We start from the raw sequence: 25019 nt of genomic DNA, 5'->3' as shown, positions 1-25019 counted from the left end.
TGGTGGGGTTGGAGCCTGTCTCTGGACAACAGAGCCCCTCTGCCAGGCTGCAGCTGGTTGATGGCGGGCATCGGTGGACCAGGGGAGGGGAGTACCAGTGAGGAAGGAGGTTAAAATTTACTCTTTCAGGGGGGGGGGTTCCGTTCCCACCATAAAAAGGAGTCGGCGACTGCCACAACCCATCTTGCCAACAGGGTGGCCGTGAGGGACGCCTTCAACCAGCAGACCCATGGGGGAGGGAGTTAAAACTTCTCCTTTTCGGGGTGTGTGTGTGCATTTGCATCTGCCGTGGACAGCAGGTGGGCCACATTCCTGACCTTCCTAGACACGTGCCCCCTGCGGCTGTCAGTGGCATAGAGACTGGGGAAGAGTCGGAGCCCGGATCAGAGCAACCTCCAACCTCTCTGATGGAGGAAGAGGCAGAAAGGGACAAAGGGGAAGCACACCCCCTCGAGGGGACAGCGGTGACCGACATAACCCATCTCACCAATGGGGTGGCCAAGAGGGAAGCCTTCCACCTGTGGACCCATGGGGAAGGTGGTTGAAACTCCCCTTTTTTGGGGGGGGTGAGTTTGTACCTGGTGTGGGCAGCAGCTGGGCCATAGCCCTGACTCTCCATGACACTCGGCCCCTGAGTCTGGCAGTGGCACAGAGACTGGGATGGGGTTGGAGCCCAGCTCTGGACAACAGAGCCCCTCCGCTGGAATGCAGCTGGATGGCGGCAGGCGTTGGTGGACCAGGGGACGGGTGGGGGTTAAAATCCTCCTTGAGGCAGGGGGGTGTATTCACTCCTGGCAAGGAAGGGGCTGAAGCTTACGTAATGGAGATCAAGGTAATGGAGATCAAGGAATTTGATGGTGATGACATAGAAATGGGTCTATTCATCTCTGCTGACCTTGATAGTTGACAATGTCCAGCCCCTCTTATATGCTGCTTGCATTCTTCAGGTGGAGGTATTGGACCCATAGGGTTAAAATTCCCCTTGCGAGGGGTGTGTGCACTTGCGCCTATGTGTTCCGTGAGTCCGGTGGCCCCACTGGCCCCGAAGGCTGGCAGTGGAGGTTACAATTCCCCAGTTGCGGGTGGGTGGGTGTGCATTTGACAGTATAGAAACCAAATTTGTATATTCCTTGCTGAAATCCATGGGAGTGACTTACTATTTATTTATTTATTTATTTAATTTGATTTATATTCCGCCCTCCCTGCATCTGCAGGCTCAGGGCGGATTCCAGTTAATACAATAGTATAAAATACAAATACTTTTAAAACCAATAAAAATGCTTAAATATTTAAAAAAGGCATACACAACAAGCAATACAGCAGCAGATTTTAAAAAGCATAAGGCAGCAGATTGCACCAGCAACTACCACCCAACCACCTCCAGAAATATATGGTAAGGCCAGGTGGTAGATACCCTTTGTAAGGGCACAGCTTTCTCTAGGTGGCCGGCAGGGAGGCCCAGAGCATCAACCATATGCCTGGCGGAACAGCTCTGTCTTACAGTCCCAGAGGAAGGATAATTAACCCTGATCTCTTTAGGCAGAGTGTTCTACCAGGTTGGAGCCAGGACCGAGAAGGCCCTGGCCCTGGTCGATGCTAAACAGGCCTCCCTGGGGCCAGGGACCATTAACAGCTGTTTATCATTGGATTCACATTTACTAAATTGCGGCATCGTAGATGCCTTCATTTGGTAAATGTGTGGTTGAAGTTTGAACCAGGGCAGAATACAAAACAGTTGCCGTACACTCGATTTCTGAGCAATGTACAGAGCAGTAGCAATCTCCTTCTCATTTCAAACTCCTATTCTATAAGTGAGGCAATTCAGAACAGTACTAGTCACGACCCCAAAGAAAACTCACAGTTATACTACCTAGGATCATATATACCTTGCTTTCTTAGCACACTGCTTAAAAACTCCACCTTAAAAACACAGACATTCAGAACACATTATTAACAAAATCACATAATTAAGTGCACATTCCTTGCCAATGCTCTCCCCGGGCGGCACACAGGGCAAAAGGAAATTTTAAAAAGGCCCCTGATCTGCATCCCCCCCCCAATCTTGTTCATGCAGATGGGCTTTCTCGTTGTTTCAGAGAGACAGCACTCAGGCTGCCATTTAAGGAATTGTTCTTTTCTGCAATAGATACCACCTCTCCATTTAAAATGGAATGGAAATTGAAAGAGGAGCTTAGGAGTGGCTGAAGCAGCCTCCCCACAACTACCATGAAAAAACTAACTGTTCTCCCACAACCAGCCCCACCCCCACACACACAGCAAGCAAGCAAACAAACAAAGCTATTTCAACAAGGAAACATAGGGTCTATCCTTTCCCAGTGTTCCATTTCTAAAATACAATGTAATGATAAAGTAACTAAAAAGTAAAATAAAATACTCACTTTTTCCGTGTTAAAAGGTACAGAAATTATTCCTTAACAGAGTAGCATTGATTGCAGAGAACATGTGATGATGGATGTTTGGAGTGTGCTGGCTGGTGTGAGAGTGAAAGAGAAAGAGAAAACAACAAACTTATACTTGCCTTAGTTTTAGAAAAGAGGTTAAGAGTTCATTATTATAGGAATTCCATACATTGATAGGAAAGTGGAGAGATAGATTCCTATCTACTGATCTATTCCTGAGGAGGAAGTCCCAAGATTAGCAATCTACACATCAAAGGATAGTTCAGGGCAGTAAAGGAGTAAACAGTAAACAGATGCCTTGACCTGTCTATCTTTCTAACTCTCTGGTTTCTCCCCCTCTGAAATCTGAGGAAAAGGACGGCGTTAGAAGTGGAGTCTTGTTGTTGTTATGTGCCATCAAGTTGTCTCCAAACTATGGCGACCCTATGAATGAAAGAGCTCCAAAATATCCTATCATTAACAGACCTGCTCAGATCCTGCAAACTGGAGGACGTGGCTTCTTTTATTGAGTCCAGCCATCTCGTTTTAGGTCTTCCTCTTTTCCTGCTGCCTTCCTCTTTTCCTAGCATTATTGACTTTTCCAGAGAATCTTGTCTTCTCATGATGGGACCAAAGTACGATAGCCTCAGTTTTGTCATCTTGGCTTCTAGGGAGAATTCAGGCTTGATTTGATCTAGTAGCCACTTATTTGTCGTTTTGGCTGTCCAGGGTATCCCCAAAACTCTCCTCCAGCACCACATTTCAAATGAATCCATTTTCTTCCTGTCAGTTTTCTTCACTCTCCAACTTTCACATCCGTACATGGCAATGGGGAATACCATAGTTTGGATTATCTTGATCTTGGTTCCTAGAGAGAGATCTTTATCTTTAGGGATCTTCTCTAGCTCCCTTGTAGCTGCACTTCCAAGTCTCAATCTTCTGCTGATTTCTTCATTGCAGTCTCCCTTTTGGTTGATGATTGAGCCAAGGAATAGAAATTTTTGGACAATTTCAATTTCCTCATTCTCAGTTTTAAAATTGTGTAATTCCTCATTAGTCATTACTTTTGTCTTCTTGATGTTCTGTTGTAATCCTGCTTTAACCTTCATCAGTAGTCATTTCAAGTCTTCACTATTTTTTGCCGGTAACATGTTGTCATCTGCATATTTCAAATTGTTAATGTTCCTTCCACCAAATTTCACTCCACCTTCTTCTAGATCTAATCCAGCTTTCCTTATGATATACTTTGCATAGAGGTTGAACAGGTAGGGAGATAATATGCATCCTTGTCTGACACCCTTGCCAATTTGAAACCATTCTGTTTCCTCATGTTCTGTCCTGACAGTAGCCTCTTGTCCAGAGTACAGGGCTGATTCCAGACAGGCACAAATAGAGCGAGTGCTTTCGCTTTTTCAGCGACCTCACTCGTAAAAACCCGCAATTTCCCGTCCCGGCTTACCTGCGGTCCATGGCGCTCAGTTGCGCTCTATAAGCGGATGGTGTGAACGCGGTATTGTGGGTTTGCACACTTCTGGACGCTTCGCCGCCGCGGAGAGGCCCTCCCCTTTCCCTCCTTCCTTTGCCGGCCAGCCGGCAACAATATTCCCTTAATTTTTTTAAAAAAAACAGGCGCCATTTGCGCAGTCGCACGTTTGCGCACATCGAACTGCGCAAATGTGCACAAATGCACAAATGCACAAAAGCGCACAAAAGTCAATGCTGCATATTCGCATACTTGCACATTTGCGCATTTGCGCAAAACATGTAAAAATTTTTTTTTTAAAAACCCGAAATGCAAACCAATGAAGGCCCCCGACGTCAACTGTGACGGGGAGGAAACAACCAATCCCGGGTACCTCAGTTGGCCGTGCGAACATCCGGAAGCGGGACAGCACGGCACGCTGCGAGACAAAGCAGATGGAGACGAAAGTGAATGTGTGGCCGGTAAGCGATTATTTCTGCAGAAAAACCGCAATTTCTGGCCATCTGGAATTGGCCCAGGTTGTGCATCAAAACAATCATACGTTGTGGCACACCCATTTCTTTTAACAGTCTCTGTAGCTTTTCATGATCCACACAGACAAAAACTTTGCTGTAATCTATAAAACACAGGCTGATTTACTTCTGAAATTCCCTAGTATGTTCCATTAGCCACTGTAAATTTGCAACACGATCTCTGGTGCCTCTTCCTTTTCTGAATCCAACTTGAGATCTGGCATTTCTTGTTCCATATATGGTAAGAGTCTTTGGTTTAGAATTTTGAGCATCACTTTGCTTGCATGGGAAATTAACATAATCGTTCAATAGTTGCTGCACTCTTTGGCATCCCCTTTTTGGGGAATCGTAATGTAGACTGAGCATTTCCAGTCTGTGGGCCACTGTTTTGTTTTCCAAATGTAAATTGGAGCCAAGAAATTATGTTGCAATTATGTCCAACAGAGGCCTAGCAATCTGACTGTTGCTATATTGAAAGTGGGTGCAGTCAGTCAGGGCTAAGGACTAAGCTACTAGCAGAGAAATCCTAAGCAGAATTACACCGGTCTAAGCCCATTGAAATGAATGGGCTTAGACTGGTGTAACTCTGCTTAGGATTGCACTGTTTGTGTGGGCCATAGGTATTTTAAGGCAGTGTATAAATTCTTTTTTATATAACATTTATTTTTATAAATATAAGCAAAACAGAGAAAATAAAAATGATAGCACTGATGGGGGGAAAGCATTCCTCTTTGTTCCCTTTGTTTGATTGAAGGAAAATGTGTGACTGTGAGCAAAGCTACAAGTGACGAGTTACACTTGACTGGCAAGCGAACAGGCTCACCTGTATTCCTCCCTGTTCACTTGCCATTCACTTGCTCTCCTCTTGATCAAGTGGAGTGCAAGTGAATGGCAAGCGAACAGGGAGGAATACACTTGAGTCTGTTCACTTGCCAATCGTCACTTGTAGCTCGGCTCTGTGTTGCTGGGAGCTCAGCCGAATCCTGCAAGCTCTCAGGGCTTGGAAGGGAGATTCTCCGGGAGCAAAACAGCCCACTGAAATCCAGCCAGCCTCTGGAGAGCTTGCTTTGGCATCCTCCAGGTGGCCAATTTGGATTCCAGGAGTGGCTGCACAGCCTCCCACCCTCCAAGCCCACACCTCCTGGCCCCTCCCATGCTATTTATAGGACACCGAAGGAAAGCAGCTGCCAGATTCCTCGGAGAAAGACGCCTGCCTGCCTGCCTGGATTGCTCAAGGATCGCCCCCGAGGATGAAGGCTACCTTTGCAGCCTTGCTGGCCGTTCTCCTGTGCATGGAGAGAGGTAAGGCTGTGGCCAGGGGAAAGCTAAATCCAGAAGACTAGACCAAGGGAGACCCGGGTTCAAATGCCCACCCAGCCATGAAGATCCCTGGGTGTTATTCAAAAGGGCATAACATCATATTTTGTTACAATCAATATAAAATATCACAATATTTGAGCACTTTGCACTTTAAACATCATAATATTTATCGATACGAGTTATATTCTATTGATTGCTAAGCACTGGAGGACTTGGGCCCTAGTTGTATTTGTGTTGATTCCGTGGAGGCCTCTTGTTGTGGCAGGGTACCTGTGCCGCTTCTCCACATCCAACTGTCGTTTCTCCCCACTCGAGTAATGTGCAGCCATTTTTCCCTCTCTGATGCTAATCAGGCTACAGAGACTCATGGGGGGTAAGGTGCCCACCCATTTCTGTCTCCTTGGGGAACCTGCTCTTGAGCCCAGGTATGATGAGATTCTTTGGGGCACCTCTGGAGAAAGTTCTGGGTGGAACAATGCAGGTGAGCTCAGGGGGTGAGGAAGTGGGGCATCTGTTGGGTCCTCCAGGAGGCATTGCTTCAAGAATGCCCCCGTTTCCTCCTCGGATTGAGCTCCCAAGACAGCCAGAGGTCATCCACTTCATTCAAGGCCTGGAGATCAGAGTGTTGTAAGCTTAAGGATCCCCCAAAATTCTTCTTGAGGCTCATTGCATTTCTGCAGCTCAGTGGCAGAACGCCAGCTTTTGTATGCACAAGGTCTCCGCTCCAGCCTTTGGCTTCTCCAGTTAAAAGGACCTCCGGTTTTGATGCGCCGCTGGCAGCCAGAACCAAACTACACAGGGACAGATGGAACACTAACTCAGCACAAAGCAGGTTCAGGTACAACCAGGAGAGATCCTTAGCACATCTAAGAAGCCGATTCCAAAAGGCTGATCAGTTTTCCAAGTCCCGTGACGTTCCTCTCACCTGGCACAATTCAGCTCACCAGAAATAAACAGGAGCGAGGCAAGAAACCTCGCAATGGCGATGCTCAGAGAAGAACATTAATCCGGAGAGAGCATAAATCAGTCAGGTGCTTATGCAAGTAGGGCTACAGGCGCCAAGGAAGTGATGCAGAATATATGAGCTTGCAAGGCAGCAACACACACTTCAGCTGGACTCCTCCGATCTCCAAGTCAGCAACAATTTGGCCCAGGCTTGGCAGGAGCTCAAGAAGACTTACCCAACACATCCACCCAGGAGAACAACCCTAATCCGGTGATATGAAAGTCTTCCGCTCCAGTTCCCTGTTAGGATTCCCAACGCTGGGCTGAGAAATACCTGGAGATTTGGGGGCGGAGCCTGGGGAGGGCAGGGTTTGAGGAAAGGAGGGAGAAAAGCAGAGTAAAATGTGCCACGGAGGGCCACCCCCCCTCCAAAGCAGACATTTCCTCCAGGGGGACTGTTCTCTGTGGGCAGGAGATCAATTGTAATTCCAGAAGGTCTCCAGGTCTCACCGGGAGGTTGGCAACCCTTCCTCTGCTGATGCCAGCCAGGCTGCCCAGCCTCTTTCTCTTTAACTGGTTATGCAGGGGGTATTGGGATATACATTCCTCATTCGTAGCATTCTCATTTTTTTTATATCAAAATTTTTATTGGATGGGTCAGTATACACAAATCATAATATTCAGTATCCATATCCATCACGTTATATCACCCCCACCCATTCCCCCCCCTTTTCAGTTGACTTCCAACAGTTTTCCATTCCCTTCATCTACATTACATCACTATCTCCTATAATATTAATTTCTAATTAATTATAATATATAGTATAACATATCTATATCTACCGTGTTTATAATAAGTCTCTAATATTACTTTCAAGATTATAATATAAAATATACTATATCATTCTTACTTATATACTATTCATATTTTCACCTCTAACCAATATAAAGTAAAGATCTCTTCTCCCCTCTTAACAACTATCCAAAGACCACATTTTGCCTTTCATGTCCCACTTTTTTCCCACATAGTTCTTAAGTTTCTCCCAACTCATAGCATATTCCACGGTATCTTGTTCTTTCAAGTTCCTTGTTAGTTTGTCCATTTCTGCCATATTTAGTCATTTCAAAATCCAGTCTTCCACTGATGGTATCTCTTGAGTCTTCCACAACTGTGCATAGGACATCCTAGCCACAGTAATCATATAGAACACCATTGTTCTATCCATTCTATCAAATTCTTCTAGGTTCATACTTAATAACAATAATTCTGGGTTCTTAATCACATTTTTCTGTAAGATTTCTGACATAACCTCTACAATTTCCCCCCAGAATTGTTTAGCTTTTTCACAAGTCCACCACATATGATAAAAAGAACGTTCATGTTTCTTACATTTGACTATTAATATTTGCTAACTTTTTTGGCATTAAATACCATCTATACATCATTTTATACACATTTTCTCTCATAGGTACATGTTGAAATCTCATTTGTAGCATTCTCATTTCACATAGTTTTTTACTAACAGCAAGCATAGAGGAAATTTTACTTTTAATGATGTAGTTTTAGCTTAAAGCAAAATGGCAATAAAATAACTTTGTTAAGCCCAACCAAGCTCCAGCATACAGCGTGTGAATTTTTGGGTCGCACAGAACTCTTCTTCAGGTTGGATAATTTTCTTTCAAAGGGGAAATTTGTTTCTAATACAGGGCATGCCCCCTCAGAATGTTATCCTAAATTTTTAATTCCTTTGCATTTTAGAATAAATGCCACTTTGTGTTTAATTGTAATTTCTCAATGTTTTAGTGTAATATATGGATATTTTGCACCTGCTTTTAGAGATTTGTACTTGCATTGCAGTTAGCATGGCTGGGCCAGCACAGACAATATATTGCCTTCATTTTTCTTTACATGCCTTAGTCTGAATTTGCCTATTATCTTCTTCCAGCATCACATTCCTTATCATTTACTAACTCCAGCTTGGGACATTCCTGGAGATCTGGGGGCGGAGGGGGGGGAAGCCTGGGGAGAGCGTCGTTTGGGGAGCTGAGGAACCTCAGTGGGGCATATTGTCATAGACTCTGCTCTTCAAAGCAGCCATGTCCCCCAGAGGGCCTGATCTCTGTAGTCTGGAGATCAGTTGCAACTCCACCTGGAGTTTTGTATATTAAATAATGCAATTAAATTGAGTTTTGTAATTAAACTGCTGAGTGCAAATCTTATTACATAGAGAGTAATGAACCTGATTACTGTTGGAACGCTTCCAACAGCAGCGGCACGACCCACTCGAGAATGCAAAGTAACAACACTATTGGAAATTGGGTACAGTTAAAGTGCTAATGCTATAAATATTCTGAAATGTGCAAGAATGCTGATACACTCCAAATTTATACAGCCAAAGGAAATCAGTTCATCCAGTGTCCAGAGGAACGTTCCTCTTTCAAGAGACCAGTCCAAAGTGCTTACGTGCATTTCAGTCTTAGATGGAAGTATTCGGTGTTCTTTATTGGTAGCTTTGATTTTCCATACATCTCCAAACACAGGGTAGGTGTGGTCCTCCAACTCCAAGCCTTCCGTCCCCAAGGAATGGGTTGTTCTGGGGAAGCTCTTATCCCAACAGGATGTTGGTTTTGATTACTCCTGTTTCGTCAAATCTTTTTCAAGGTGATTGAACATATTCTGTATTACATTTCCAGCGTCAATTTAGTACAAGGTGTTCCCTCTGCTGTCTCCTGGTTTATTACTCTGTATGTGATAAGATTACCACTCAGCACTTTAATTACATGTAACCCCCAGAGTCCCAAGGGCCTGGTTCCATTTCTAGAGATATATTGTCGAAGACTTTCACGGCCGGAGAACGATGGTTGTTGTGGGTTTTCCGGGCTGTATCGCCGTGGTCTTGGCACTGTAGTTCCTGACATTTTGCCAGCAGCTGTGACTGGCATCTTCAGAGGTGTAGCACTGAAAGACAGAAATCTCTCAGCGTCAATGTGTGGAGAATTAAAATTTAGAGATATGTTTACACATTCAAAATGTAAATCCAATTTATTTAAATATAACAGAACACACTTATGAAAACGTTCCCAAAGTTATTAATACTGGGTCACTACCTGGTGACCCCAAGAGCAAAGTCCTACTCACAATCCACTTGATAGAGGGCACAGGCAGTTCTGTGGGTTTGGGCAGAGTCCCAAATACCCAGAAGGCCTTCTTGCAACAGCAGGACTCTTTTTGGGAAGATGCTGTATGAATCCTGGAGCTTGCTTGTTGCCCTAGGAGCCCTTCCCTCCTGGCAACACAGAGAGCTGCAGCTCCGTGCTAGGGTGCTGATCTCAGGCAGTCAATGAAGAGTTCAGCTGCCAGCAATTCCAGCTCTTCGCTTTTCCTTGCTTCTTCAGCTCTTCCCAGCTATTGCTGATCTCCCAGGGAGAAAGGTTCAATTCTTCCCAGCTAGCAGTCTCAACTCTACAATTTTCTTAGATCCAAAGTTTGGAAACAACTTTGCCTTCCAAAGAGCAGTAGCTTCAACACTCTTCTCTTTCTTCCAGTCTTTCCAACTTGCCTAGTTGCGACCTCGCGCAAAACTCGCGCGAGAAAACGTGATATTTCGCGTTTTCCGCACGACGACGCGCAACGTTTCGGAATTCAGAGGGCCGTCTGGAATCGGCCCCGCATTATACCACCTCTCCTAGTCATGGTGGCCTTTTCCAACACATGCCCCATGAGCCTTTGCTAAACATGCAAATTAATACAAACCTAGGTACACTTCAGTTATCTGCTAGTCGTGTCTGCTAGTCTGGTCTGTCTATGTATCTGCAGTCTATTAATCAGACCTAGGTCCCAGGCCCCCAACCCTTTTTACAGCACAGGCTTACATACAACACTCTATTTAATTGCATTACCTTATATATACACTTCAGTGAGTAATTAAAATGTGGGGTGAACTGCTGGTTTTGATTTGCTTGATTAACCCGTTTTTGGTATCCACCTGGAAGTTGGCAACCCTAGCCATTACATACAGATTATCCTCCCCCCCCCCCACAGTTTAACTCGGTAGCAACAACACCAAGTGAGCCCTCGAAGTTCTGTGGACATTTTCAGCCCCTTGAAAAATAACTTCTAAAAGGAAGACGGTCTAGGGGACCCCTTCCCCCACCTTACGCACACTCTCAAGATGCAAACACAAAGCTGGTTGTGGGCACCTGTCATAAGAATGTGATTGAAAGGGGCCACAACCCTTCTTGATTTTCATTTTCAGTCCATCTAGAGGGGCCGAGTGCAAATTGCCCTCCATCACTGATTAAGCTGTTCCCAAGGGTAGAGGGAGTGCAGAATAGAAGCCCATATGTCTAAAGGCAGATCCCTAACAATCCTGGTTGCTTGCAACACATCCACTTCAAATAACATAAAACCACTGAATATAATATAGCTGCATTCAGACCTCACAATAAGACACAGTTTATAAACTATGATTTGATTTAAAGTCTGGTTTACAATGACATCTGAATATAGGTTGCTGGAAATGTCTGGTTTCATGCTGTGACCTAAACCAAGATTCTAAACCACAGTTTGTACCTGGCTTTTTAACCACAGTTGATGCTCACTGTGGTGATATTCAGATTCCCAAATCCCAGTTTGTTCCAAATCCCTCTGGGAGGCACAGTTAGCTCTACAGAGTGGATGCACCCCCCGAAATGTGTCCTTGATGGTTTATTAGTGTGTTCATCTTTTTAATATACCTTACTTAATACAAATACATTATGCAGTTAACTTGTGTTACATACTATGACTCATGATGGGGACACACAATTATAACTTTTCTCACAGAATAACGTAATGTTAATTTATAGACCGCCCTTCAGGACAATTTAACACTTACTTAGAGCGGTCTACAAAGCGTGTTATTATTATCCCCACAACAATCACCCTGTGAGGTGAGTGGGGTTGAGAGAGCCGCGAGAGAGCTGTGACTGATCCAAGGTCACCCAGCTGGCTTCCAGCAGAGGAGAGGGGAATCAAACCTAGCTCTCCAGATTAGCGTCCTACCACTCTTAACCACTACACCAAAGTCTCTCAATTTTTGCAAAATTCTCATCTCTCCCACCACCCTGAAATCATAGATTCATCTGTTTAACCCAGCAATGGCATTGCACACATACAGTAAAACCAGAAGCTGTTGTGCAAATAATTCCAGATAACTTACTTGAGCAAGTGAGACAAGTCACATAGTGCATGGCGATGCAGAAAGCAAGGAAGCTTTTAGAGCCATTGGCTCAAATTTAGCACCACTAATAGCATATCAATGAACCAAACCAATCTTGCAATTCTAAGGGACCACAACTATGTGGTAATAATGAGAATTAGTAGAGAATTAGTAGTAATGAGAATTTGTAGAGAATTCCTCAAGAGGTCTACTCCTACTCAAGTATTTTGAAGGGAGCTTACTCCCAGAAACATATTCTCAGGATCACGCTATTCCTTTATTTTTAAAAAAACAGAAATAAAGGAATGTTTGAATCTACAGTATCAGCAATTGGGTCTCTTCATGGTACCACGTGACTGTTTTTTTAAAAAATTAGTTTTCTCATATAAGGATGGGGGAAATAGGGGTAGGAAATAAGGTAAACAGTAAACATAATATCTGCTTGAGTTAGAATTCTACTTATCGACACATTTGTCAGGATCAGAACGCTCTTTTGTATACCTATGCTTAACCGACTCCATATTTAATCCTTTCAGTGTTCAGTGTCTTCTTCCCCAGGTGCAGAGGTTCCCAGGCAGCTATCTCACAGACCCGCATTGTTTTGGCTACCGACGTTCCACCAAGAACCGGCCTTGGGGAAGCTTTCGCTTTTGCAGCTTCAAAGGGAATATTATGAGAACTGTGGGGGGAGGATGGGTCAGCTATGATATTTAATATGTATCTCTTGCTTTGCCTAGCATTGGTAACAATGCATATGTACCAACCTGGATACTGCATTCAGGCCAGTGGACTATAATAATCTTTTTCTTCATTAAATGCTTTTTGGAAACAATGGACTTTTGTCTAATTGCAGAAGGCAGACTGGAGTAAGGATTTTATCTAGCCACAGTTCTGACATTTTGTTACCAATCCTTTTTCCAATGCCTCAACCGGATCAAACGGACTCCAAAGCTGTCCCGCCCCGGGACCCTTTGTTCGATCCGTATGTCTCTCCCGGTCCTCGAGGCTCGGAATCGTCTCAAGTTGTGCCAAGGAGACAAGGGTCCACGGTTACAACTATTTTTACCCTCGCTCCCAGTATGGAGAGAACGAGGCCCAGCACATCAGCCATTCCATTGTTCAGCGTGCCGACCCCGATGCAGTGGGGCGCCCGGCCCAGAGAAACGAGGGAGCGGAGGATCAGCGCGATGTTTACCCAAATACAGTTGGATAGCCGGCGTAGCCTGGGATCTATACCGGAGCAAGCTGAGGGCCGTCCATGGCTGTTCTGGAACCGGACGGCCGAGCGAACGGAAGGGGATACTTCCCAATGAAGTGCTCTGAGCTGGGACTATTCCGAAGTCACCCCGAGAGCGGGGGAGCCAGATGTTGGAGAGCATCAATGGGCACAGCTCCAGAGTAGAACCATTGCCATTGATTCTGGGATTTCAGCAATCACTGGATTAACCAAAGGTGTACTTGCTGCGCGGTCGCAGGAGGAACAAGGGGTGGAAGCACCCCTGCCATGGCAACAGATGCTGAGCACGGACCACCCGACAACCCCTCCAACTACTGGGGATACGGGGGATCCGCAGCAGTCCACAGACAGAGTACAGAGATTGGAGAATAGACTACAGAATATGGAAGAGAGTCTAGCCAATGCTGTACATCTGCTTTCAGTTTTAGTGGCGGGAGACAGAGACCGGGCCTCGCCAACGGGCCTGTCTGGAATTAGCCAGAGTCTGGCTAACTTGCAAGAACAGATATGGCCGCAGCAACCGTCGGAAACGGGTGAGGAGATTGGGGCCACTGGAGGGGGATCCCTCTTGACGGGAGAAGGTGGTGAACCGTGTCTGGATGACCGGTACCCAGACCAGCCCGCAACCACTGATACCAGCAGCAGCGAGGAGATGGAGGAGGAGGAGGAAGAACCGCCACGCAGACCGGCTTCCCCTATAATTCCTCCACCAACCACCCAAGCGAGTCAGCCCACCACACCGACGGTGGTTCCAGGAACTTTGCCGACACAACCACGCGGGCCGACCTCCCCTATAGTTTACCCACCGACAACTCAAGCAAGTCAACCAATTACGCCGTGGGTGGTTCAAGGAACGCAGACCTCGCCGAGGGGACCTCACCCCACCCGACCAGCGCCAACCCGACCGACGCCGCGCCAGCCGACACTGAGGGGACCCCTGCCATCTCCGGGGTCGATACCACTAACGGGGCCGGTGGCCCCTCCGCCTCTACAACCTCTGCACCCGCCGCCAATGCCAAGGCAACCGGTCCCCCAACCTCAACCGCATTCCCACCCGCGCCAGCCTCCGCTGCAACTGGGGCCAATGAACGTTTATCCCATGCCAGACCAAACCCCCAGACAGGATTTACCCATGGGATGGGTCAAACTGGAAGCTACTTTTGATGGAGACCCTTCCAAATTGGGATTTTTCCTGGTACAAGTGGTGCAATTTTTTAATCGTTGGGGACACCTGTTTGGAAGCGAAGCCAGCCAGATAGAGCATCTGGGATCGCGTCTCCAAGGTAAAGCGGCTGACTGGTACGTGGGATTATATAATGTGGGGGCCCCCGAGTTAGAAACTCTCCAAGGGCTAGTGGATGCTATTCGGGCGCAATATGAAGATCCCTTGGAGGAAACTCGGGCTAGAACGGAGTTGCAAGCAATTAGGCAAGGCAGCATGTCGGCTAGAGACTATGCCACACAATTCCGACAGCTCGCTGCCAAATGCCCGAGGTGCAAGGAGTCCACCAAGATCATCTTGTATAAACAAGGATTGAATCCAAAATTACTAGACCGAGCGCTCATGCAAGACAATCCGCCTACACTCTTAGGATGGATACAGTTGACTTGCGAAGTGGAAAATAGACTCCTGGAAGTTCGCCTAGCGGAACAACATCAGCAACCCCCGAGTCAAAGACGCTCCTCCACACCTTTGTCTCTGAGAGGGAGCCGGGGAACTGGGTATGCCACCCGGGGAGCGCGAGATGCTAGATGGCAACAGGGATTGTGCTTACAGTGCGGCCAGGGTGGCCATTTCGCAGCGCAATGCCCATATCGGCCTGTCCAAAGACCTCCGCTCCAATTACGACGCCCAGCTACCCTAACCAGCCCGGCGCGGCCGTGTCCTTCTCCGGTACCAAGAGCTGCCCCGAGGAGTAGGGGAGCGCCCAGAAAAAGTTTCCCAGATAGAGGACTGGAGTTGGAGGAGATCACCGAAGACGATCAAACAGCCCTGATCGGGGAAGGAAATCCCGAGAGCCCGGAGTCGGGAAACGAAATGGATCTGTCGTAAAAGGACCCAAACGGCAGATCACACGTAAGTCTGGTCCGGTGTTAAACCGACCCCCGGGGTCCATACTGTTCATTCCTGTAACGTTAGTAAATGCGGACAAGAAGATGCACATCCGTGTGCAAGCCCTTATTGATTCGGGCTGTTCTAGAGATATTATTGCACCTGCCTTAGTTAATGGACTAGTACTTCCAGTGAAAGATTTGGATATACCTATCATTTTTGAACAAATGGATGGCACTAACATGAATCCGGTTACCACAGAGACTGCTCCGATCATAACCGGCATGGGATCACATTGGGAAATCAGATCCTTTGTCATTAGTGCCACAGCTAAATATCCCCTGATACTGGGAAGCCGATGGTTGTGCGATCACAACCCCCACATCGATTGGGCAGAAGGGAGTATCATCGTTGGGATCAAAACTGGGGAAGGAATCCCACTATATCTGATTCAGCTCTACTCACCCAAGAAGAAATTAACCAAATACCTAAACAATATAGGGCATTCACTCAAGCCTTCACAGAAGAAGAGGCCAATACTCTTCCTCCGCATAGGAGGACAGACTGTGCTGTGGAAATTTTACCAGGGGCTTCACTACCAAAGGGTCGGTTATACCCTATGAGCCCCAATGAAAGAGACGAACTTCGGAAGTTCATTGATCTCAATTTGCAAAGGGGGTTCATCCGCCCAGCTAATAGTCCCCATGCAGCCCCAGTTTTGTTCGTGAAAAAGAAGGATGGGGGCTTGAGACTGTGTACTGATTTTCGGGGACTGAACGCTGTGTCCGCTAGCAACGCCTACCCCATTCCACTCATCAAAGATCTACTCAACGTCGTGGCCCAAGGTAAGATCTTTACTAAATTGGATTTAAAAGATGCTTACTTCCATGTCCATATCCGAGAAGGGGATGAATGGAAAACCGCGTTTAATACCCCACTCGGACAATATGAATATTTAGTAATGCCTTTCGGCTTGACTGGCGCCCCGTCAGTTTTCATGTCCATGATCAATGAAGTCCTACATGAATTTCTGTACCAGGGTGTAGTGGTGTATCTTGATGATGTGTTGATTTACTCGCAAACGGAGGAGGAACATGTGGAACTTGTACAAAAGGTCCTAACTACACTCATGAATAACAAACTGCCTATTAAACTTTCCAAATGTGAGTTCCACAAAACAAAACTCAATTATCTGGGCTATTGTATATCGTCAGAGGGCTTGAAAATGGACCCAGAAAAAATACAAGCGGTATTAAATTGGCAAGTCCCCTCCACCAGAAAAGAATTGCAGTCATTTCTAGGGTTTGCCAATTTCTATAGAGAATTCATTGCTAATTTTGCCCAGACCACGCTCCCCTTAACTGAACTGTTAAAAACGAAAGACAAGGGGGAGCAAGCAAAGAAACCTAGTGCAAAGCTTTCATGGACACCCGAATGCGAGGCAGCATTCAATCAGTTAAAAGAGCAATTTGTCTCAGAACCCATCCTACAACACCCTGATGAAAACCGCCCCTTCATAGTACAGGTCGATGCCAGCGATATGGCAATTGGGGGTGTGTTATTGCTACGAGGAGAGGACGGGAATCTCAAACCTTGCACCTTCCTTTCTAGAAAGTTTTCTGAAGCAGAGAGAAATTGGAATGTGTGGGAGAAGGAAGCCTTCGCTGTTAAAGCGGCGCTCACAAATTGGAGACATTGGCTAGAAGGAGCCCGACATCCGTTCGAAGTCTGGACGGATCACAAAAATTTAGAGGCCCTGCGCAGCCCTCGCAGACTAAACGCCAAGCAATTGCGATGGGCAGAATTCTTCTCGAAGTTCAATTTTACATTAAACTTCCTACCAGGCAAAACTAACTTCCTCGCTGACGCTCTATCACGCATGCCCCAACATAAAAGCAAAAGGGAGGAGACAGTCGACACGGTGTTTTCGCCTACGCAATTAGGGGGTGTGATGACTACGCGCAGCCGCGCCAAGCCCTCCCCGTCACCCGATCAGGGGTGGAGAGAAAAGCTGAAAGCCAAAGTGGAGAAGGAGGGGGGGGAGGCGCCCAAAGACAAACTACAACAATCCGCCACGGGGGAATGGCTTTGGGGAAACCGTTTTTATGTGCCTAAATGTCTGAGAAAGGATGTTTTACAACGGTGTCACGATGCCCCCACAGCGGGACACTACGGTTACCTAAAAACGCTGCACTTGGTGCAACGCCAATTCTGGTGGCCAGGCATGCGCAAAGACATTTCCCAATACGTAGCCTCTTGCCCCATCTGTCTCAGCACCAAATCCCGAAAAGGCAAACCGCCGGGACTTTTGCAACCCTTAGAAACGCCCAGTCGACCATGGGAGATTATTTCTATGGACTTTATTACTGACCTACCTCCCTCTAAAGGACATAATTGTATCTTGGTCGTGGTCGATTTGTTTTCCAAGCAAGCACACTTTATACCGTGTACCACCATTCCCTCCGCTAGAAAACTAGCTGATATTTTTATGAAAAACATTGTGAAAATACATTCTTTTCCATCCAAGGTGATTTCGGATCGCGGCGGGCAATTCGTTGCCAACTTCTGGCGGGAGCTTTTGCAACTACTGGGAATTGAACAAGGGCTCAGCTCAAGCCACCACCCAGAAACAGACGGACAATCCGAAAAAACTAACCAGATATTAGAACAATTTCTAAGATGCTACATCAACTTCCAACAAGACAATTGGATTGATTTGCTCCCATTAGCAGAGTTCTCCTATAATAACAGTGTACACGCGTCTACCGGAGAAACTCCTTTCAAAGTAATTTATGGCTTCCACTTCAAGCCGTTCCCGTTCGAAGCGCTCCCCCCTCCTATCACAGCTTCTCAAGACGTTACCGAGTGGTGGGGGGAAGCAGCTCAGCAATGGGCTCAAATCAAAAAACACCTCAACAAAGCCAAACAGGACTACAAGAAATATGCAGACCGCCACCGTGCGGCGGAATGGGATTTACAACCTGGCGATCTTGTCTATCTGTCTACAAAGAACCTAAAATTATCCCAAACCAGCAGAAAACTAGCTCTGAAATTCTTAGGACCTTTCCCAGTGCGTAAAGTGATCAACAAAGTGACTGTTGCTTTAGATTTGCCAAAGAACCTACGCTACGTGCATGATACTTTCCATGTCAGCCTCCTAAAAAGGGCTCCAACAGATAACCAGTGGCACATCAAAGGTCCCCCTATTCCAACGTTAATCGATGACCAGACCCACTAAGAAGTACAACAAATACTGGACTCAAAAATTAAACGAAACCAGCTGTTTTACCTAATTAGGTGGAAGGACTTTGATTCTGGGTTTGATGAGTGGGTCAGTGCTGTACATGTTCATGCCCCTAGACTAGTGAAAGCGTTCCACTCTCGCTATCCACATAAACCGGGGGGGGGGGCTTCTTAGGGGGGGCAGAATGTCAGGATCAGAACGCTCTTTTGTATACCTATGCTTAACCGACTCCATATTTAATCCTTTCAGTGTTCAGTGTCTTCTTCCCCAGGTGCAGAGGTTCCCAGGCAGCTATCTCACAGACCCGCATTGTTTTGGCTACCGACGTTCCACCAAGAACCGGCCTTGGGGAAGCTTTCGCTTTTGCAGCTTCAAAGGGAATATTATGAGAACTGTGGGGGGAGGATGGGTCAGCTATGATATTTAATATGTATCTCTTGCTTTGCCTAGCATTGGTAACAATGCATATGTACCAACCTGGATACTGCATTCAGGCCAGTGGACTATAATAATCTTTTTCTTCATTAAATGCTTTTTGGAAACAATGGACTTTTGTCTAATTGCAGAAGGCAGACTGGAGTAAGGATTTTATCTAGCCACAGTTCTGACAACATTTTCATCTTACCATTTGAGCAATAATTTAACTGATTATTAGTAACACATTACAATAATGTCTTCATATGTTTACTACATTCAAGCCATTATGTTTGGTTTTTATCCAATTAAAAAATGGTATCCATGCGGCAGCAAAGCCTTCTTCCATTTGTCCTTTCATTAATGGAGTTAGTTTGTCCATTTCTGCGTTTTCCATTATCTTCGCTATCAATTCTTCCTGTTGGGGTATTATTGGTCTTTTCCAATAAGATGCTAGTAGGACTCTTGCTTCTGTTACTCCATGAATTATAAAGTATTTCTGATCTTTATCCAGCTCTTCTGGTACACAGTTTAACAGAAATATCTCAAGTTTAAAAGGAATTATACACTGCAAAAATTTTTGCAAAAGTTTATGTACCATTATCCAGAATTTATGCACTTCTTTACAAGTCCACCACATATGATAAAATGTTCCTGTATGCTTCACACACTTCCAACAGTTATTTGATATATTTTTGTACATTTTAGCCAGTCTATCTGGAGTCAAATGCCATTTATAGAACATCTTGTATAGATTCTCCTTAAACGCTACTGACAAGTTATTTTAACATTGACCTTCCGTATCTTATTCCATTGCATCGAATCTAAATTACATCCTGCTTTATGTGTTTGTTGCACTAGAACACTAATAATGGACTTTTGTGTGTGTGTGTGTACAATTCATTTATAGTGTCATCTCTCAAGTGCTATGTTTGCGATAATGTGGAATCCAACAGGAATTGCCTAAACAAGAAGACGTGTAATGAAACAGACAATTACTGCGTCACAAGTTACTTAGGGGGACGTGTTGGTAGGTATTTTGACCTCATGATCTTTCTGGGACACCATCAGGCTGGGGGTGTGCATGTAATTCTAGATCAGGCCTAACCAATACGTGGCCTGCTAAAGCAAGTCAAGAAGAGCACCTTCTCATGGACTGGAAAATCCTGCTGCTTCTGCCGCCTGCCGGGGACTGAGAAAAACCGAGTAGCTGATGAGCACGGGGACACCCCAATTCTGCGGATGGCTTCCCTGTGCAGACCTCTTCTATTTATTTATTTAGACTTTTATACCACTCCTCCTGCGAATGAGTTCTAAAGCTGTTTACAGCATTAAAAACAACAATAGATCACTACAATTAAGGGGTCCCACAAGAATACAACAAATAGTATGAAAAACAACACACAACTAGGTGGCAAAGATTCCATGACACATCGTGGTTGGTTAAAGGCCTGCTGAAACAGTTCCGCCTTTAGGGTTGCCAGGTGTCCAGTGTTCACCTGGACAATTTGGTATATGGGGGGGACTGTTCAGGGAAAACATTCCCCCCAAACTGGACATTTGGCCCCTCCCCTCCCCTTTCCCCTTTGGCTGTGCACTGCAGCTGGCCTGGGGAAATGGCCAGCCAGCTACATGGCACTGCTCAACAGTCGTGCCAGGAAGGGGGGGGGGGGTTGGCATGATTACATCACTTCCTCCAATGACATCATCACGTCATCCTAGGCATGTTGTCTGTATAAAAAAGTTTCCCCCCACCTCTCCATGAGGTTTGATATTATTCCAGACACCATCTGGCAACTCTATCCACCTTGCACACATTGCAGAACCTAGATAGGTCCAGTATGGCAAGTGCATTGCCAGACAGAGCTTTCCACCAGGATGGGGCCACCACAGAGAAAGCCCTTCATCTGGTGGAAGAGAGATGAACCACTGCAGGGGTGGGCTCTAGGTTACTAAAGAGAGGTGCTCTGGGGAGAGGTGTAAACTAACTGGCTTGGCACACAGCAGGTGTCCAGCTCTCTAGCTAAAAGGATCTCAGGAAAACTGGGAATCCTTTCAGACTTTTTGCAAGTGCTTGGCATGCAGAACGTCCTGGATTCAATTCCCAGTATCACTAGCTAAAAGCATTGGGAAGCAGGTGATGTGAAAGACCTGGGCCAGAGATGTTGGACAGCCCCGGCCAGTGGCAGAAGGTAAGACTGACCTTGGGGTTTGAGTAAGGAGAAGGCCACTCCCCAAGAGCTTCTTCCAGTCAAACTAGGTTAGCTGGATCAATAGCCTGACTCAGAAATCTAAGGCAGATTTGTTTGGCACCCGGACTGGGGGTGGAACATCGGATCAAAGTTCATTTGTTGCTGCATGGGTGCACAGCGGGAGTTCTCTTTCTGGCAAAAGCAGCTTTGCCAGAAGACATGATGTACCCAAGATCATCCTTGACACCGGGCACAGAGCATAGCGAGGCTACTCAGAGATTGGCCCATCGAGATGTTCCCAATATCCATTTCATCTGCAGCGAATCAGGCGATGTTATTTAACTCCACGCCATGAAATGGTTTCACTGATGAGACCAGCACTACGGATGCCACTGGAGGGTTAGGCTGCCAGCTGCCTTGCGAGAAAAAGTGTCCCGTCCCTTAAACGGAGGCTTAACGGGAAAATATTTACCAGGGGGATGTTTTGTTGCTAGGAAAAGCTTCAACAGCGCATTAAACCTCTGTTCAAGGAATAGGACATTTCTTTTCAGGCTTGTTGGTAATCCTAGCCAGCAGTGTGATGTAGTGGTCAGACTTGGCCTGGATCAAGCATGGAGCACGTGGCAACGCCTGCCCCTTCTCTCAGCTGGGACTAAGAGGAGAGCAGGTGGCAATGCCCACCCCCGCCTTCACCCGGCCGGGATCAGTAACGGAGCAGGTGGTAAATAATGTCCTTCTAAGCTTCGGTTCAAGGAACAGGGCATCCCTCCCACCCCAAGACAGTTGGCAACCCTCCCCTTCAGGAATGTCATGAAGAGGGATCTGTATCCCCCCCCCCCACACACTAGAAATCTCCTGCAGCTACAGTAAAAGCAGGCAGCTGACAATTCTTGCTCTTCAGGAGCTTGGAATATGAACTTATGGGTAGGTAAAGGTACGAGCGATGGCTCATTACTGACCCATGGGGGGATGTCGCATCACAACGTTTTCTTGGCAGACTTTTTACGGGGTGGTTTTTATGGGATGGAAGGCTGCTCAACCTTGAGCCAGCTACCTGAAACGGGCTTCCACTTGGACCGAACTCAGGTTGTGTGCAGAGTTTGGACTGCAGTACTGCCGCTTACCACTCTGCGCCACGGGGCTCCTTCTAAACTTATGGGTATTTCTACTTAAATTAAACAGGAGGATTGGAAAGGGGCAGCCCCCTCCCTCCCCTCTACCTGGGCTACCTTTCACTCCTCTCTCCCCCAAATGTGACACAGATCGAGTTGGGCCAAAATCATGTCAATGCGCTCCCCCTACTGTTCACAAGCACAAGGGATGCTTCCAGATGTGAAGCTGCTGGAGAGATGCCCTGGCCAGATCTGGAGAACGAGATTTCCTCTGCTCGCAAACCAGGGTTGTTCTCTTTGCTGGGCAGAACTCTGATCAAGAGCAGAAGGGCTGCCCACCGTTTTAGCTGGCCCCACCTCCCGTGCCTCGAACAGCATGCGGATTTGCAGTCTTCCTTTCCACGCTGGGAAAAAGCTTTGTTGGCTGACTTCTGTGCCTCAGGCGGGTGTCTCAGAGACAAAAGCTGGTCACAGTGGTTCTTTTTAAACAGTGGGCAACCCTGAGAAATCCAGCGATGTGGACAGCTGATTGCTTGCCTGGCTGTGGGCATAAAGTGCTGTCAAGTCATAGCTGACTTATGGCAACCCCTGCTGGGGTTTTCAAGGCAAGAGATTAATTGAGGTTGTTTGCCACTGCCTGCCTCTGCAACCTTCCACTTCTTTGGAGGTCTCCCATCCAATCACTAACCAAAGCTGATCCTGCTTAGCTTCTGAGTTCTGATGAGATCAGACTTGCCTGAGCCATAGGCCAGGGTTGATTAAAAACAAACAACTGGGCACAATTCAGCAATCCCTGTTCACCTCCTTCTGTTTTTCCATGCAGGTGAGAACCATAAACAGTCCATCAGCAAGTACTGCTCTCCCGACTGTCCCGAAGGACGTATGAATCTCGGCCACATGGCTTTCTCCGTGGATTGCTGCAACACCCACTTGTGCAACGTGAGCGGGGCCATGGGTGTGAAGAGCAGCTTCACCGTGCTGGCTGTGGGCACCCTAGCCAGCCTCTTATATATCTTTGGCGCCAAACTGTGAGGAGGACTTGAGGCGCTGACGCAGGCAGAGAAAAGCCCAACACCTTTCCTGTGCAAAGCCCGCATGTTCAGGCAGTTGAGAGCCTGCTTCCAATCACATCTCTGGGCCTTTGTACCTCTCAGGACTCTGAAGCGATGTTTGCAACCAGTACGCAGCCTGGCTGGGAAAGCCCTCCCCACCCCACCCTGTAAATTCACCTGCATGTAGGCTGCGTTTAGCCTCTTGCCAGAAATAGCATGTTGTGGTACTTGCTTTTAAGTAAAATTACTTGTGGGTAAGCATCCCCAGCTTGCTTATTTCCTGAGTAGGCACTCCCACACTAACTTCCATTCAAAGCCGATCCCGGTCTTCATATTAATCTCACTGGGTGGAATGTTGCAATGAAATAAATTCCTCTTTAAGGAGGTACCGACTCACCTGCCAGAAAAGCCACAACTGGGTCCCAAACCAGAGTCATCACTGGGAACAAGGTACAAACTGCACCAGAAAACCCCTGGGAAACCATCTAGAGAGAAGGGTAAGCATTTCTGTGGTGCAATGCTGCCCTCTTGAGGCAGTGTTATATACGCAACCCTTCCTTTTTTTTGCTAGTCTAAAATATTCCTAATCCCTCTTTTGAACAATTCCAGAACTGTTTTTCAAAAGGCCAAGTGTAGGAACTCAGCACAAGGAATAAGGCTGCGATCCTATGCATCCTTCCTGGGAGAAAGCACCTTTGAACATAATGGGACTTCTGATTAGGCAGCACAAGAATGCACTATAAATGACCCCAATTATTCAAACAATTGTTTGGAACCTGTTATTTACGTTTCTCCCTTTCAGTAAGGTGTACATTTTTTTCCCTGAATTATTTCTGACCTTTAATAAAACTCCAGTCCTAATAACTGTGTGATTTCTTTGTCTTTGTGGGGTTGTCAACTGGCCTGTCTGCTCCTGTACCTTTCACAAAGGTGTGCTAAAGAAATCACCTGCTCCTTGTTGCAGAGCTGGCTCTTGTTAAAGGGACAGGCCAAGCAAAAGTTTCCAAGTATATGTGGATTTAGGTTGATTTTGCAATCAAAAGATAATTTAAAAAAACATTCATACTTATCAAGCTTTGCAGAAGATCTAGGCAGACTAAACTTTTTTTGTAAATAGTTTCAGGTGGGTAACCATGTTGGTCTGCAGTAGAACAGTAGGATTTGAATCCAGTGAGAGACCAACAAGATTTTCACGGTGTAAGCTTTTGAGAGGCAGAGCTGCCTTCTCAATATACTTGTGTCTGAAGAAGGGAGCTTTGACTCTCAAAACCTTACACCCCGTGAATCTTGTTGTTCTCTAAGATGCCACTGGACTCAAATCCTGCTAATCTTTTAGGTTATTTCCCCAGGAAAAAATGCATCTCCCTGCTAACACACATCATGGATGGATGCAGTTTATCTTCTTTGGTCTGCAAATGGCTTTTATATTCTACTTCCAAGTTTCCCTCCAACGTCCTGTCCCTTCCTATATGTTGTGCCAGAAATACATGGTGTTAGAAATACACTATAGTGTCCAAGATACCTACGCTTGCACTTCCATGCATGTCTGTTCTGCAGAAAACATTTTGGAAAGAGTTTCCGAGAAAACAAAACCTTCCTTTACCATCTAAACAAGCATTCAAGTGACCACGTCACCACACCCAGGAAGCACTCAGTTGGCACTTGCGACTGACATTAAGCCGGGATGTGCGTGATGCTGGCTTACTTTCCCTCACAGCCTTCTCCAAACTCACTCTGGCTTTCCGCAGAAGTCCCTTCCCATCAAAGGAAGATTCTAAACCAAAGCTGGAGCCCTGCTTTGTGTGCAAGTGGAAGTGAACTCTGGGGAACCTGCCTGCCTGTGTTTGCCCATCAT

General features: G+C 46.3%; 1 protein-coding gene across 1 annotated transcript; it reads left to right on the top strand.

The window, feature by feature from the left end:
* Positions 1-820: 820 nt before the first annotated feature.
* Positions 821-23163, top strand: LOC129334017 (lymphocyte antigen 6E-like). The gene is made up of 4 exons (XM_054985941.1): positions 821-832; positions 5561-5696; positions 19719-19838; positions 22936-23163. Exons 1-4 carry the CDS (start codon positions 821-823, stop codon positions 23142-23144), a joined length of 477 nt encoding a protein of 158 aa, XP_054841916.1. The 3' UTR covers positions 23145-23163.
* Positions 23164-25019: the final 1856 nt, after the last annotated feature.

Source organism: Eublepharis macularius, chromosome 7 (genome assembly GCF_028583425.1).
Source record: "Eublepharis macularius isolate TG4126 chromosome 7, MPM_Emac_v1.0, whole genome shotgun sequence".
Taxonomy (NCBI): Eukaryota; Metazoa; Chordata; class Lepidosauria; order Squamata; family Eublepharidae; genus Eublepharis; species Eublepharis macularius.
Note: the sequence above shows the minus strand (reverse complement) of the source record. Positions and strands in the feature narration are given on the sequence as shown.